General features: G+C 39.5%; 1 protein-coding gene across 1 annotated transcript in view; it reads right to left on the bottom strand.

The window, feature by feature from the left end:
- LOC133559581 (sodium channel and clathrin linker 1-like) overlaps window positions 1–18,090 on the bottom strand; it is a 56,017-nt gene that overhangs the window by 6,111 nt on the left and 31,816 nt on the right. The window contains exons 6-13 of the mRNA XM_061911506.1: window positions 17,688–17,770; window positions 17,423–17,597; window positions 17,236–17,328; window positions 13,213–13,284; window positions 13,021–13,095; window positions 11,569–11,708; window positions 3,282–3,474; window positions 188–384 (exon numbers count right to left, since the gene is read on the bottom strand). Of these exons, the coding sequence (XP_061767490.1) occupies window positions 188–384; window positions 3,282–3,474; window positions 11,569–11,708; window positions 13,021–13,095; window positions 13,213–13,284; window positions 17,236–17,328; window positions 17,423–17,597; window positions 17,688–17,770 (1,028 nt within the window). The remainder of the gene's footprint in view (window positions 1–187; window positions 385–3,281; window positions 3,475–11,568; window positions 11,709–13,020; window positions 13,096–13,212; window positions 13,285–17,235; window positions 17,329–17,422; window positions 17,598–17,687; window positions 17,771–18,090) is intronic.

Genomic DNA, 18,090 nt, shown 5'->3' with positions numbered 1-18,090 from the left:
TGTATAATTCATTTTGAGGTGGAAAAAGTTGCAAATGAGATCTTTTTATCCGCATTTGCTGTGCTGTTGCTAGAACACTCATAGCATACCAAACATTTTTTAGCTATTGGCAAAATTGAACAAGTCAGACTCGACCATGAAAATCCTTGTTTGAAGACAGCCCTCTAGTACTAAAGAAGGTTCTTACGTGAGATGTTGAATCTTGGCTTCAAAAGCCTTTGCCATGTTCGTGACCTCATCCTTGGACTGCTTAAGACATTTCTGCTGCGCTGAGAGGAGATGTCTGCGATCAACATTCAAGCTACGGCTGCTCTCCTCCAGCATCATCATCTGGGCTTGGAAGGTCTGCTCCTTCAACTTGCAGTCTTGCTCCATCTGCAATATCTGTGGAAGTGGGGCGAGGTTGCTGACATCAGAACAGACGAGGATTGTAGTAATAAGCTCATTACAATCAAAATAATGTACTATTTTGTCTTTTTTTTTTTTTTATAAGACGGCGCCACTGTGGCGGCTGCTGGTCGCAGGAGCTCTGCGCTCTTGTGTATCTTTCTTTTGTGTTCTTGATGTTTACATTTTGTTCTTGTGTGTTTTTTGCCTTTTGGTCAGTGCCCCTCCCGAAAATCTCCCAGGGCAACCATTCTCCCGAATTTCTCCCGATTTCCACACGGACAACAATATTGGGGGCGTGCCTTAGAGGCACTGCCTTGAACGTCCTCTAAAACCTGTCGTCATGTCCGCTTTTCATCCATTCAAACAGCATGCCAGTCACATAATATATGCAGCTTTTACACACACATAAGTGAATGCACCGCATACTTGATCAACAGCCATACAGGTCAAACTGAGGGTGGCCGTATAAACAACTTTAACACTGTTACAAATATGCACCACACTGTGAACTCACACCAAACAAGAATGACAAACACATTTCGGGAGAACATCCGCACCGTAACACAACATAAACACAACAGAACAAATACCCAGAACCCCTTGCAGCACTAACTCTTCCAGGACGCTACAATATAGACCCCCTCAACCTCCAACACCCCCCTCCCCCCATCTCCCTAATTCGGAGGTCTCAAGGTTGGCAAGTATGCTTTTGGTTCCCCCTTTCCGTAAAGTGCAACAAGGGGGTGGCACTTTTGTGACTTCTGCAGTGCATTTTGATCTACCTGAGGGAGCCTTTTGTCCATGGCTGTCTGGAATGGAGAGACCGGATGAGATGCAAAGGAAGAGGATGGACAAGCTTTACAGAGCTGAAACAGTATGTATCGGACATTTTGGTCTCCCTAGACCAGTGGTTCTCAAACTGTTTTCACCAAGTACCACCTCAGAAAAAAACTCTCTAAGTACCACCACACTGAAAAAACGGAAATCTAAGTTAGATTGAATTTCTCAAATAAGGCTGATATTTGCGTATTTTCTGTCTGATAAGATAATTCTTCTCACTAAGCAGATTTTATGTTAGAGTGTTTTACTTGTTTTAAGGGTTTTGGTCCTAAATTATCTCAGTAAGATATTACATTTCAGCTTGTTGCTGAGATGTTATGACCTACATTGAATAAAACATGTTTGGAACTACAATATCAACTGTTGCAAAGCTGTGTCATCAAGTATAAAACTACTTTTTTAAAGTAATTTTTTTTTTTATTTCAAGCATGAAAAAAAAAAAAATCATGACTTTGACACATTTGTGTCTGATAATTAAAACAGATGACAGCCAAATGGACTTTGCTGTTTTATTTTCAATGAAACAAAAGAAAATACAAAACTCATATACTGTATTTTTCAGACTATAAATTGCGGTTTTTTTCATAGTTTGGCCGGGGGTGCGACTTATACTCAGGAGCGACATATGTGTGAAATTTTCAACACATTACCGTAAAATATCAAATAACATTATTTAGCTCATTCACGTAAGAGACTAGACGTATAAGATTTCATCGGATTTAGCGATTAGGAGTGACAGATTGTTTGGTAAAGGTATAGCATGTTCTATATGTTATAGTTATTTGAATGACTCTTACCATAATATGTTACGTTAACATACCAGGCACCTTCTCAGTTGGTTATTTATGCGTCATATACTGTACACTTATTCAGCCTGTTCACTATTCTTTATTTATTGTAAATTGCCTTTCAAATGTCTATTCTTGGTGTTAGGTTTTATCAAAAATATTTCCCCAAAAAATGCGACTTATACCCCAGTGCGACATATATATGTTTTTTTCCTTCTTTATTATGCATTTTCGGCAGGTGCGACTTATACTCCGGAGCGACATATACTCCGAAAATTACGGTAGTAGTACAGTTGGCACACTGACAGTTAATATTTAAACATTTAACATGTGACATTTCTAACAATTTTGAACAAAAATAGTTTATGCACATTCAGATAAATTCTTCAAAATTACAATTTTAAAAAATGTGGCTGGAGGAAGGGCTGTAAATATGTGCACTAATTCAGTGGTCCCCAACCACCGGGCCGTGGCCCGATTGGTACCGGGCCGCAGTAGAATTTTTCATTAAAAAAATAAAAAATAAAAATAAAAATATATTTTTTTTTTTATTAAATCAACATAAAAAAACACAATATACACTTACAATTAGTGCAAATCCCACAAAAAACTCCCTTTTTCATGACAAAAACCTCCCTGTTTTATGACAAAGAAGAAAAAAAGAAATAAAAAAGGACGGAATTGATCTGCAGTGTGAACAAGACCTTAATGCCTTTTATGTCCTTTGGGTTTTTTTTTGATTGATTGATTGATTGATTGATTGAAACTGTTATTAGTAGATTGCACAGTACAGTACATATTCCGTACAATTGACCACTAAATAGTAACACTCAAATAGGTTTTTCAACTTGTTTAAGTCAGGGTCCACGTTAATCAATTCATGGTAATTTTGAGGTTTAATGTTTCCTTCTTGATTTCATGTGTTTTTACCTTATTTTTTGTGGACTTTTTTTTGATTGATTGATTGAAACTTTTATCAGTAGATTGCACGGTACAGTACATATTCCGTACTATTTGTCCACTAAATGGTAACACCCGGATACGTTTTTCAACTGGTTTAAGTCGGGGTCCACCTAAATCAATTATCGGCACTGCAACCACATAATTTCTACATAGTGGGATGAACAAAGTCTATCCTATCCTAAACATTGGAGAATGCCGCAATGTAACATTAAACTGCACCAAAAAAGGACACCACGTGTATCGAACAAATGTGGAGCTAATGACACAAGTTCTTGATATTTCTGTAAGTCGCGCTCTTACCTGATGTCTGGCCTTGTTTTGGACCATCAAGGTAGTTCTGTGCAGCTCATCCATCTCCCTGTGGAGACGCAAGTTCTCCTGTTGCAACTGGAGTCGATCCTCACTGATACAGTCGCGATCCTTCCATGCTGCTGCCAAACATCCCTGCAGACGCTGCACTTCCTCCTGGCTGCGATACAGCTCCTCACTGCTGCTGTCGATGGACACATAGGAATAACGCAACACGTTACCGCCGAATGTAGTATGTATCCTGTAGGGATGGGCGGATCAATCCAGATAGCAACAGTATTAATACTAGGGCTGTGAATCTTTGGGTTTCCCACGATTCGATTCAATATCGATTCTTGGGGGTCACGATTCGATAATATAAATATAACAATATTTTTCCGACTTAAAACGATTCTGTATTCATTCAATACATAGGATTTCAGCAGGATCTACCCCAGTCTGCTGACATGCTAGCAGAGTAGTTGATTTAAAAAAAAAAAAAAAAAAGCTTTTATAATTGTAAAGGACAATGTTTTATCAACTGATTGCAATAATGTAAATTTGTTTTAACTATTAAACGAACCAAAAATATGACTTATTTTATCTTTGTGAAAACATTGGACACAGTGTGTTGTCAAGCTTGAGATGCGATGCAAGTGTAAACCACTGTTCTTTTTTTATTATTTTTATAAATGTCTAATGATAATGTCAGTGAGGGATTTTTAATCACTGCTATGCTGAAATTATAATTAATATTGATACTGTTGTTGATAATATACATTTTTGTTTCATTCCTTTTGGTTTGTTCTGCGTCGTGTACTCCTCTCAATTGCTCTGTTTATTGCAGTTCTGAGTGTTGCTGGGTCAGGTTTGGTTTTGGAATTGAATTGCATTGTTATGGTATTGCTGTGTAGTGGTTTGTTAGATTAATAAAAAATAAAAATAAAAAATAAAATAAAAAAATCGATTTTCTAAAAATGAGAATCATTTCTGAATCGCACAGTGTAAACGATTCGATTCGTATTCAAATTGATTTTTTCCCACACCCTTAATTAATACCAAGGGTAGTATCACTCTTGATTACCATTATGTTTTTTATTTGCTGTTAAACCTCACCTGGGCAGCATTTAAGCCAGTCACATTTCTTTGTCAGGGTGGGATCGTTGCAAATGTTTGGTGTATTGTTTATCGGCAGAACTTTCACAGTTAAGAGCATTTCTGACTTTTTGTTTTGCATTTCTTTGTTTGCTATTTTTTCATGCACAGTTTCCCTGTGACAGCCAAATGGACTTTGCTGTTTTATTTTCAATGAAACAAAAGAAAATACAAAACTTATATACTGTATTTTTCGGACTATAAGTTGCAGTTTTTTTCATAGTTTGGCCGGGGGTGCGACTTATACTCAGGAGTGACATATGTGTGAAATTTTCAACACATTACCGTAAAATATCAATAATATTATTTAGCTCATTCACATAAGAGACTAGACGTATAAGATTTCATGGGATTTAGCGATAAGGAGTGACAGATTGTTTGGTAAACGTATAGCATGTTCTATATGTTATAGTTATTTGAATGACTCTTACAATAATATGTTACGTTAACATACCAGGCACCTTCTCAGTTGGTTATTTATGCGTCATATTGACTGATTGAAACTTTTATTAGTAGATTGCACAGTACAGTACATATTCCGTACAATTGACCACTAAATGGTAACACCCGAATAGGTTTTTCAACTTGTTTAAGTCGGAGTCCACGTTAATCAATTCATGGTAATTTTGAGGTTTAATGTTTCCTTCTTGATTTCATGTGTTTTTACCTTATTTTTTGTGGACTTTTTGTTTGATTGATTGAAACTTTTATTAGTAGGTTGCATATCCCTGTTGTACTCTACATTAGATTTTGGATTTGTGGACATTAAACACTCCTTAACCTGAAAGCTAGAATAGAATAGAACATGGGTGTCAAAATCTGGCCCGCGGGCCATGTAATTTAATTTGGCCCTTGCGGTAATATTAAATTAAGATTAGAGCTGGCCCTCCGGTATTATAGAGTGGCGGTGCCGACGTAACACCGCATTCACCGCTAATACTCATACTTGCCAACCCTCCCGATTTTCCCAGGAGACACCCGAAGTTCAGTGCCCCTCCCGAAAATCTCCTGGCAACCATTCACCCGAATTTATCCCGATTTCCACCTGGACAACAATATTGGGGGCGTGCCTTAAAGCCACTGCCTTAAGCCTCTACAACCTGTTGTCACGTCCGCCTTTCCTCCATACAAACTGCATGACGGCCCAGTCACAAATTATAAGCAGCTTTTCTTACACACACACAAGGCATACTTGGTCAACAGCCATACAGGTCACGATGAGGGTGGCCGTATTAACAACTTTAACACTGTTACAAATATGCGCCACACTGTGAACCCACACCAAACAAGAATGACAAACACATTTTGGGAAAACATCCTAACCGTAACCCTTGCAGCACAAAGCTCACTTGCCCAGTCATTCTTGCCTTGTGTTCAGCGACACTATTACTCTCGGGTAAAAAGTTTTCTAAAATTTGTTTGTCCGGCTGTTTGTCTGCCTGGTGTGTTCAGCCTTTTGAGCTCACAACCTCCACTAAGAAGATAAGAAGAGCATTCCTAACAACACTATTGATACGGGACGGCGTGATGCAGTGGGAGAGTGGCCCGAGGGTCCCTGGTTCAAATCCCACCTAGTACCAACTTCGTCACGTCCGTTGTGTCCTGAGCAAGACACTTCACCCTTGCTCCTGATGGGTGCTGGTTGGCGCCTTGCATGGCAGCTCCCTCCATCAGTGTGTGAATGTGTGTGTGAATGGGTAAATGTGGAAGTAGTGTCAAAGCGCTTTGAGTACCTTGAAGGTAGAAAAGCGCTATAGAAGTACAACCCATTTATCATTTATTTATATTACTACTGTACCTCTTTTTTGTTATATTGTTTATACATTTAAAAATAAGTTCTTGTAGACAAAGATAAAAGGCAAGTTAGGCTATTATAGTGTTTGCTTATGTTTACTTATTTTTGTAAGTAAACAAAATGATTTTGTGGATATTGTTACATTGTCTTATACTAGTGAGTATTGGCCAATTCGATCCGAAATTCTTATCGGTCCAGCAGGAATCATCCTTGCTTTTATTATTCTGGTATGTGGAATGTTTTAAAAGGTTTAATCCATTAAAATTAGACAAACAGAACAATTGTAGGCATAAAAAACACGACCCTATTTATTATTAACCTTCTGGAATGGACTTATGCTGTGTCTTCTCGTTGAAATGGAGCGTTATTGTTTTTTGACGACACCTAGGGGTCACAATAATTCATTCAGTTAAGCTCATGATTAGGGATGTATATCGTTAAGATTTTATCGGTAAAATTTCCTTATCGATGCCGGTATTTATCTGTATGCTTATCGCTGTTATATGTAATTTGTGGAAGTAAAGATGTGTAAAAAAATTATTTTAATTAGCATTTATATTAGCACAAATTTAACCATTAACGTAACACCTCCAACATGATGTTCTGCAACATCTCGGAGCAAGGAAGTCTTTCATTGACCCCTGTTTTTTTAAACTGTTAAAGAAGTCAACTATGTGTGCAGTGTAAGGTGAAATGCAGTTACTGTATGTCAGAGCACCTATTCATCACTGTGTTTTTATTAATAGCTGGAAATAACACTTGTATATGGCGTGCATATGCAAAACACATACCTTTTACAATCATAAAATATCCTATCAAATACCGTATTTCCTTGAATAGCCGCCGGGGCGCTAATTAATTTAAAACTTCTTCTCACTCCTGCGCTTATTCAAGGCATGCGGTAAAGGTAAGCAGGCGCTAACAATTTTAAAACCTCTTCTCACCCCTGCGCTTACCAATGGCATGCAGTAAAAAATTAAGTCTGATTAAAAAAAAAAAAATTATAAAAAATTATTCTGCGGCCGTGGCCCGGTGGTTGGAGACCACTGCTCTACAACATGTCATCGCGACCGCCTTTACGCAACGCTATGTGCATGCCGGCCGGACGCATGCATTTCACTGCTTCTCATACGAGATTGCAATGCATACTTGGTCAACAGCCATACCTTTTACACTGATGGTTGTGATGTAAAACAACTTTAACACTCTTACTAATATGTGCCACACTCTGTGAACCCACACCAAACACATTTCTGGAGAACATCGGCTCTGTAACACATTATAAACGCAACATAAGAATTACCCACAACGCCATCCATCCATGACTCTTGGCTATATTATACACGCGCCCCCAACCCCGCCCAGTTCAACCGACGCACGGATATAGATATAAGAGTGTTAAAGTTGTTTTACATCACAACCATCAGTGTGATCTGTATGGCTGTGGAACAAGACCCCTGGTTCACACATAGTAAAAGCAAAAAAAAAAACCTTCCGCCATTTTGAAAATGACGACAGGGGACGCCTTACTCGTGACGTTGAGTTTGACCCGGCAGTAATTCAAGGCAGGCGTGTATTACATGTCCGGCGGCTATTCAAGGAAATACGGTATATCATATAAATCAATACAATCTATTAGCATGTTATATATGGAGTGATGTCAGCAACCAGAGATTTGTCAGTCACAGTGGATGCTATTTGGCTTTAAAGGAACTTTATGGATTATATAAACTCAATGTTTGAATTTTTTGAGTGAATTGATATTGGCCTGTGGATTAATGGATCATTAGGAGGACGGTTGGTAAAACACGGCCGTGACTAGTCGTGAGTAAAGTGCGTTCACTTCAAACTGACATAGCCTGCTCAACTTTGAGGAACTTTTGAGGAGGAAGTAGTGTTGTGTTACAAGCTTTTGTGTGGTATTGCTTCTTTATTTGTCGTTATTCAAAGCTGATTTTAGTGTGCAGCAATGGCAACTGAACTGAATGGGACAATGTGTCATAATTATGTTGGTCAGCTAGAACAAAAAATACTGATAGCAGTATTGTGAGGCCAGAATCTTCACGGTCCTCCCTTATTAGGAACCGGTACCAAAAAATAATAGTACACGGTACACATTCCTATTCATGATGCAATTAATCGAATGATTGATTGATTGATTGATACTTTTATTAGTAGATTGCACAGTTCAGTACATATTCCGTACAATTGACCACTAAATGGTAACACCCGAATAAGTTTTTCAACTTGTTTAAGTCGGGGTCCACGTTAATCAATTCATGGTAAATGATGCGGACACATTTTTTACTGAATACTTTTGTAATATGCTTCTGCCTTGGAGACTTTGTACGTGTAAGTAATATGCAACTTAGAGATCAATCAATCAATGTTTATTTATATAGCCCTAAATTACAAATGTCTCAAAGGACTGTACAAACCATTACGACTACGACATCGTGCAATGCGTCCTGTGGTAAAACTCCCGACTGTTGTTATTACCGTTTTAGCTAGATGCTAACATGAATACAAGACACATTAACGTTCTTCCTAGAGATGTCCGATAATAGCTTTTTTGCCGATAGCCGATATTCCGCTATTGTCCAACTCTTAATTACCGATTCCGATATCAACCGATACCGATATATACAGTTGTGGAATTAACACATTATTATGCCTAATTTTGTTGTGATGCCCCGATGGATGCATTAAACAATGTAACAAGGTTTTGCAAAATAAATCAACTCGAATTATGGAAAAAAAATGCCAACATGGCACTGCCATATTTATTATTGAAGTCACAGAGTGCATGATTTTTTTTTTAACATGCCTCAAAACAGCAGCTTGAAATTTGGGACATGCTCTCCCTGAGAGTATGAGGAGGTTTAGGTGGGTGTGGTTGGGTGGGGGCGGGGTTGAGGTGTGGAGGGGTAGGGGACAGCGGGGGATGCATATTGTAGCGTCCCGGAAGAGTTAGTGCTGCAAGGGGGTCTGGGTATTTGTTTTGTTGTGTTTAATTTGTGTTATGGTGCGGATATTCTCCTGGAATGTGTTTGTCATTCTTGTTTGGTGTGGGTTCACAGTGTGGCGCATATTTGTAACAGTGTTAAAGTTGTTTATACGGCCACCCTCAGTGTTGCCTTCATTGCTGTTGACCAAGTATGCTTGCATTCACTTGTGTGTGTGAAAAGCAATAAATATTATGTCATTGGGCCGGCACGCAAAGGCAGTGTCTTTAAGGTTAATTGGCGCTCTGTACTTCTCCCTACATCTGTGTACTACTCCGTTCAGTGGCATTTTAAAAAGTCAAATGTTTAACTTTTTAAAACCGATACCGATCATTTCTGATATCACATTTTAAAGCATTTATTGGCCGATAATATCGGCGGTCCGATATCCTCGGACATCTCTAGTTTTTCCCCATTAAGAAACAACATACACCAATATAAACTTCTATAAACACATTGTTGTCTGAGCAACTAAGATATTCAATTGCGTACATTGAAACTACAGACTATGCTGTCCTAGCAGAGAGTGATCGCACTTTACTCGGGGGAAGACGACAGACGAGGTGCCTACAACAGGCAGTGACCATATGAATCGGAAATGAAGCCAAGTGAACACGCAATTTGCCTTTATCAATAAAGTTGTATCACTCATTAGCAATAAAATTTTTTAAAACAAATCTAAATGGAAAAAGATAAACATGTTTAAACACTCCAATAAAAATGTTGCTCTCAAAAAGTTAGAATGATATGTAATGTTTCTTTAGCCAAGAAGGTATGTCGGGTGTCTGTTTTAGTTTTTTTCTTAAGTACAATATGGTTAAAATATTTCAGTGTGTGCTTAAGTACTCTTTCAGTCAGTCAACAATACTTGTTGGTGACTACTGCTGACTACTTGCTTTCACTGAGCTTGTGCGTCCTTTTGTCCTCACAACTGTCTTCAATGTCTTTGAGTGAGTGGCCGGGGAAGTCACCCAGGGAGCAACACAACAAGCCAAGTATTTGTCACGCCTGTAAGATATGTTTTGGTTTTGGTCATGCTATGTTTAGTTTTTGGACATTCAGTCACGTTTTTCACTTCCTGGTTTTGTTTGTTTCCATGCCAACGCATTAGTTCCCACCTTGTCACGTCCCTGCCCTCAGTCCCACATCTGTTCCTGATTTATCACAGCCAGTATTTAAGTAATTTTCTTTCTGTTCATCATTCTGGGATCTTCACACTCGAACGCACCCCCTTCACGCCCTCATTTATCTACTTCATGCCTTGCTACGCTGTTCATTTTGTCCAAGTAAGTCTTTGTTTATAGTTCATAGCCAATTGTTTTTGTGCAAAGTCCTTTAGTTTATGTCCATCATTTCATGCCATCGAGCAGGTGTTTTTGTTTCACGTTTGTACTGTTTAGCCAAGTTTCTTCCTCCATTGTGAGCGCTTTTTGTTGTTTGTTTGTTTATTAAATAAACAACCATATACTCACGTCCACGGCGCACTCGTGCTGATTCTCATCTGCATCGAAGAAACAATCCACGTCATAGCCAGGTTGTGACAGTATTTGTTTTTGTACCAAATACTCAAACATGGAGTTTGTTGAGTTAAGACTAGACTGAAAATGACAAACACTCAACACTCTACATCTACCATCAAAAAACATGCATCTAATTCCTCCAAGTTTAAGTTAAAAGTTAAAGCACCAATGATTGTCACACACACACTAAGTGTGGTGAAATTAACCTCTGCATTTGACCCATCCTCTTGTTCACCCCGTAGGAGGTGAGGGGAGCAGTGAGGAGCAGCAATGGCCACGTCCGGTAATCATTTTGGTGATTTTACCCCCTTGATGCTGAGTGCCAAGCAGGGAGGTAATGGGTGTAATTTTTATAGTCTTTGGTACGACTCGGGTTTGAACTCACGACCTACCGATCTCGGGGCGGACATTTCAACCGCAAGGCCACTGAGCAGGTCACGCCCCAGGTACTAAAAAAAACAGCTGTGTCCCTTCCACATCTGAAATCAAAATTTTATCCCTGGGTATGTGTTCCGACCAACATTAAAATTTACTTACATTATATTGCTTGAACATACCACCTGTAATTATTACTTGGTATCGGTTCAATACCAAAATGTGCTGTGTCGCTCTATTGTTCTATAGTAGACATATTAGACCATGTCCAAGAAGGTAGACGACTCTTTTTGTTTGCTGAAGATATTTAACTTGTCATCCTTCTTTAAGTTCTTAAATTCAGAAGTGTCCACTGTCTTCAACAAACAAGAAGAGGCTGGTTGCCTCCATTTATGCCTTTAAGAATCTACACAGACATATGAAGCCAGGTATGAACTTTTTAAACTTACTCAATTTCAAACTTTTTTAGTTTACTTTGAATGCTTTTCAGCGTGATGCTCATATCGTCCTTCATCCTCTCTGCATTTAGACACCTGTGGTGAAGAGCACTTGTCCTTTCAAGGTCTTCTTCAGCCCGGTTTCTAATCGCCTGAAACAAACACAAAAATATTTTGTAAAAATTGAGCTAAGCTAAAGCAGAAAATCATAAAATTTACCGCATTTTCCGAACTATAAGGTGCACTTAAAATAATTTTTCCCCCGAAAAACTCCACAGCGCGCCTTATAACCCAATGCGCCTAATGTACGGAATAATTCTGGCTTACCAACATCGAAGCAATTTTATTTGGTACATGGTGTAATGATAAGTGTGACAGGTAGATGGCAGTCAAACATAAGAGATAAGTCTGGACTGCAATATGATGGCAATATGACTCATGTAAACAACACCAACATTTTATATGTTCCATTGAAAATATAGAACAATACACACGGCGCTAAAAAATCTATCAAAATGTTTTAGTACAACTTTAGTAAGCTATGAAAGCACACCGCTTGATGGATTGTTGGTGCATTAAACATATGGGTACTATTATGGTGTATGTATAAGGTAAGACTTTTTATCTGGCGTTTTGTTTCGTAATCTTGTGCAAAAGCAACTTTTCTTACCTCCTGGTACCTTTTGATCTGTATTTGGCATCTGCATAAATCCTGAAAAATATCACGCTTGCGCCTTTGTAGTCCATGCTGACAGTGTAATCGATAAGCTTCTTCTTTTTCTCGATCTTCTTGTTATGTGGCATCAAACCTCTGCTGTTGCCATTTGTATTATAAAGCAGTGTAAAGTTCTTGCTTATATATGTCAGTAAACTCGCCATGAAAGTGCTAAAACATACCGGTATAGTGAGTTTACATTATTCACCCAAGGAACTTTAGTTATTAGAGAGTTCCGGTCGGACGGTTTTTCACGGTTTTCCCTTTTGTTATTTCCGGATGAGGAGAGGCTGCTCTGTTATTGATTTAAGTAAAGTCTAAATGTCATTAAAACAGTTAGTTCCGTCTTTTGACAATTTCTTCCACTCTCGGCCTCGCACGCTACACCGCTATAAGAAAGATGACAGGGAGAAGACGCTGCCGAAGATGAGCCACGTGAATAAGACCGCCCACAAAACAGTGCATCCGGAAGCGACTGTCAAAAAGGGGCTTGAAGATAACATAATCTATGCAACATTTCGACCAACATTGTGGTCTACATGTTATGTGGACCACATTAAAGTGTTTTCAATTTAGAAAAAAATAAAATGACTCCTTTAATGCGTCCTATAATCCTGTGTGCCTTATATATGAAAAAAGATTGAGAACAGACCATTCATCGGCAGTGCGCCTTAAAATCCGGTGCACCCTATGGTCCGGAAAATACGGTACATTAAAAAAATATACGTTGTCTTTAACGGGATCTTAACCTTGTCCAATTCTTTCTGTAGAGCTTTTCTCTCATGCTTCAACCTCTCAATGTGAGAGTCTTTGACTGCACACTTCTAGAGACGGATGGGGGAAAAATATAGGAGTCAGACTGGTCTACAGCTTATAGAAACCAGTAGATAGGTATACAATACAGTAAATGACTAAACAGGATCTCTAGGGTGGATTTGTACCATCTGCGAATGTGACAGCTCCTCCGCGATTCCATGGATTCCGATGTTGCACTGTTCACGGACGTTGTCTATCTGTTGAATACACAAGTTTGTTTATATACCACCAGTTTACATCAGAAAGTATCTTAATGCCCTTTACACATGGGACAGGTCTCAAACCACACTGTGTATCATTAAAGAGAACCAACTGAACCCCATAGGTGCAAAAATTTGACAATGGAAGGAAGGAAAAAACTTCCAACAAAACTGAGGATCTGTGGGGCGGCCATTTGTCTTGACTGAGTGTGTTGAGTTAGAGAAACAGAATAGAGGTATAGTGGTTGGATAGAAAGAGTGGAAGTACAAACCCCGTTTCCATATGAGTTGGGAAATTGTGTTAGATGTAAATACAAACGGAATACAATGATTTGCAAATCCTTTTCAACCCATATTCAGTTGAATGCACTACAAAGACAAGATATTTGATGTTTGAACTCATAAACTTTATTTTTTTTTTATAGAAAAAAAATTATCAACTTAGAATTTCATGGCGGCAACACGTGCCAAAGTAGTTGAGAAAGGGCATGTTCACCACTGTGTTACATCACCTTTTCTTTTAACAACACTCAATAAACGTTTGGGAACTGAGGAAACTAATTGTTGAAGCTTTGAAAGTGGAATTCTTTCCCATTCTTGTTTTATGTAGAGCTTCAGTCATTCAACAGTCCAGGGTCTGCGCTGTCGTATTTTATGCTTCATAATGCCCCACACAATTTCGATGGTAGACAGGTCTGGACTGCAGGCGGGCCAGAAAAGTACTTCCACTCTTTTTTTTACGAAGCCACGCTGTTGTAACACGTGCTGAATGTGGCTTGGCATTGTTTTGCTGAAATAAGCAGGGGCGTCTATGAAAAAGACGGTGAATAGATGGCAGCATATGTTGTTCCAAAACCTCTATGCACCTTTCAGCATTAATGGTGCCTTCACAGATGGGTAAGTTACCCATGCCTTGGGCACTAATGCACCCCCATACCATCAGAGACGCTGGCTTTTGAACTTTGCGTCGATAACAGTCTGGATGGTTCGCTTCCCCTTTGGTCCGGATGACACGATGTCGAATATTTCCAAAAATAATGTGAAATGTGGACTCGTCAGATCACAGAACACTTTTCCACTTTGCATCAGTCCATCTTAGATGATCTTGGGCCCAGAGAAGACAGCGGCGTTTCTGGATGTTGTTCATAAATGGCTTTTGCTTTGCATAGTAGAGCTTTAACTTGCACTTGCAGATGTAGCGATGAACTGTATTTAGTGACACTGGTTTTCTGAAGTTTTCCTAAACCCATGTGGTGATATCCTTTAGAGATTGATGTCGGTTTTTGATACAGTGCCGTCTGAGGGATCGAAAGTCACGGTCATTCAATGTTGGTTTCCGGCCATGCCGCTTACGTGGAGGGATTTCTCCAGATTCTCTGAAACTTTTGATGATATTATGGGCCGTAGATGTTGAAATCCCTAAATTTCTTGCAAATGCGCTTTGAGAAACATTGTTCTTAAACTGTTTGACTATTTGCTCACGTAGTTGTGGACAAAGGGGTGTACCTCGCCCCATCCTTTGTTGTGAAAGACTGAGCATTTTTTGGGAAGCTGTTTTTATACCCAATCATGTCACCCACCAGTTCCCAACTAGCCTGCACACCTGTAGGATGCTCCGAATAAGCGTTTGATGAGCATTCCTCAACTTTATTTGTATTTATTGCCACCTTTCCCAAATTTTTTGTCACATGTTGCTGGCATCAAATTCTAAAGTTAATGATTATTTGCAAAAAAAAAATGTTTGTCAGTTTGCACATCAAATATGTTGTCTTTGTAGCATATTCACCTGAATATGGGTTGAAAATGTTTGGCAATTCATTGTTTTCCGTTTATATTTACCTGTAACACAATTTCCCAACTAATTTGGAAACGGGGTTTGTAGAATGGAGGGGTTAAGCGACTAAAGAAAGGACAATGCACGGTTATTGAGGGCGGCAGTGGATCAGGAGATTGCAGATTGTCCAGTAACCGGAGACTTCTAGGTTCAAATCCCGCTTTTTCTGCCCCAGTCACTACTGTTGTGTCCTTGTGCAAGACACTTGTACCCACTTTGCTGCGAGTGTATCTTACATGGTGTATAAATATAAATTACATTTTAGGTAGTGGTTGGCCGTTGGTACTAATTGGCAAAACCATTTCTGTCAGTCCACCCCATGGCAGCTGTGGATACAAATGTAGCATGACAGCTGTCAGGTTTTAATTCATGTGGCCTAAAAGTCCTTTACTGTGACCAGTCTCTTCTATTTCCACTATGTAGGTGGTTAACTGTGAAAGTAAAGGCCCAAAGGCCATGGATGGAGAGAGAAGCAAAAAATATTATATAAGTATGCGCCACACTAACTGTTTGACTTATACCGAGAATGAAGTAACACATGGCCGTAAAAAGCAAGGTACCTACCAACAGAGAGGATGGTGAACCATTACACTACTACATATGGACAAACAATCATTCACATTGTCACACCGCAAACTTCAGAGTAAAGCAAAGCAAGAATGAGGTACTCTTCACACTAGTGACGTGTGGTGAGGTTTATAGCTGGTGAGGCACTGACGTAATCAGAATCAGACTTACAAATATACAGTATTTGCTGTGCGCAGATCATTTGCCATTTGATTGGCAGCAGTTTACGGGTTATATTTGATTTCTGCATTATTTACACATACAAACTGTTGCCCATAAAATGTGCATTTCATTAAAAACAAAACAAGAATAATGTTATTGCCGTCTCACCTTTACTTATAAATGAAGTCCATGTGCTGGTCCTTCTGGATAAAAATATCCGTCACTTTCTGGGAAAAGTCTTCCTTCACTTCCTTCAGTTTTAAAAGTCTTATAAGAGTTTAACATAGTTGCCGCGATTAGCAGATCTCCTACTCTCATCATTTCCACGAAATGCGAGCTGCTGTTTGGTGAGGAAGCAGGTCGCATGGATGACATCTTTTAAAATCTCTCGGTTCTCTTTTACCTTAGCATTGCGGACACTGATGTTGAGTCGCCGCTGTTCATCCAAAGCCAAGTCTGTCCTCGTCATCCCAAACGTTTTTAGTGCAATCTAGCCTTTAATATGAGCAGCCGACCGCTCATGTTTGGTGAGGCTTCTTTGCAAATTATTTAGGTCACAAAATCCCATTTGAGTCCACACAGTTCCACAGGTTTAAAAAGAAGGCAAGGAAAGCAGAAAAGGTGGTTTCTTGCAGAACATCCACAAAGCCAGTCTTTTCACGTATACCAAAAAGCGAGTAACCTTCCTTCCTGCTGATTGAAACAAACCATTTAGCTCTGGCGTTAGTCTTCCTTTAGTAATTATCTCCTGCTCCGCTTGAAAGTCCACTTTAGTGCGGAAATGTAGTCATCCATGTTGAAAATCGGGGTGCACGAGACGGAAAAAATGAGTCGCTGCGGAACTTACTCCCTGAGGCCACCGTATGTCTGGGATCATGATCACCCCTATCGTGAGGCACGAGAAATGTTTGCCTCACCTCAGACTTTTTTTCTGCCGTTTTGATGGCTCAACCAACACAAAAAACATGTTTCTCGCTGCGGCACTTGACTCGCTTACGCCACCGTATGTCTCTGATCATGAGCGCCCCTATCGTGAGACACAAGAACTGTTTGCCCTACCTCAGACTTTTTTCTCTGCCGTTTTGAACGCTCAGCAACACACCAGACAAGAACGCGCTCTGGCCGCATGGCAGACAGAGAAGTTCACGAGGGATTGCGAAAATTCAGCGATTTTGAAGAAAAAAATATCCAAATTGGTGAAGCTAAATGAAAATTGAAAACTAACAATTACAATTATTTTTTCATTATATATTTTATTTCTTTGCATGATCACAGGTGAGGCACTGCCTCCCCTTCCTCCCCTGACCGCACAACACTGCTTCACTCAGTTAAAATCACATTTAAACCCGGAATCACACTGCCGCCAAGAAACACAAAGAAAATACCTCCAGCCTGGTGCGGATTGCAGCTTCCTGGATCAACTGCTGGATGGCCTTGTCTTTGTTTTCCAAACTCTCTGCCTTCTCCCCTACTACAGTCTAAAACAGTCAATGTCGAGTGTAACAAAAAGAGGTGAAGACTCAGCATTGGCCATAAGGTTAGGATATGACGAGGGGAGTAACAAATACAAACCTTAACCCCATCCTGCTTCACCAGCATAGGCACTTCAGCCATTTGGATTCTCTCATGGACTTTATAAGCCTCATACTTCCCCTGCCCCAGTGCAGAACGTTGGGCCTGGAGGGTTCCCATCTGTATCTCCCACGGAGGTTGCTCTTCAGAAGCACTTTTTAGCCAAGCTCTAGGTCTAAGCAAGTGAAAAAAATCAAACTCTTACCTGGGATGAATTTATTTACATCATGAAGGTGGAGCCAAGAAGTTGCAGTCACATGCTCACTTTTCCTCTTGCTGGCTGAAGATCCACTGACGCTGTTGAAGTTCTTTCTCTTCACGGCGATAAGGCTCTGCTACATCTTCTTCCTGAAAACACACATTTTATTAAAGCTATCTTGTAATAAATGATTTGTGAATAAAGGTTGTAAATTCATTTGTATTCGAGTGAAGGAAATAAATATAAGCAGCAAGCGTTCTGACCCCCATAAACCCTAAGGGAATGACAACTTTCTTGGATGGTATTAGGATACGAAGGATTAGGTTAAATTTCAGAGGTATTTATTTTTTACCAGAACTAACCCCGAAGGGGTTAGGATCTATCTACATGCATCCGAGATAGTCCTAAATATCAGACTCACACAAAAAGGCCTAATCCCAGAAGGTCCCAGCGTTACGCCAAAAGGGCT

Source organism: Nerophis ophidion, linkage group LG01 (genome assembly GCF_033978795.1).
Source record: "Nerophis ophidion isolate RoL-2023_Sa linkage group LG01, RoL_Noph_v1.0, whole genome shotgun sequence".
NCBI lineage: Eukaryota > Metazoa > Chordata > Actinopteri > Syngnathiformes > Syngnathidae > Nerophis > Nerophis ophidion.
The sequence above is the reverse complement of the archived record's forward strand: the minus strand, read 5'-3'. Positions and strand labels throughout refer to the sequence as shown.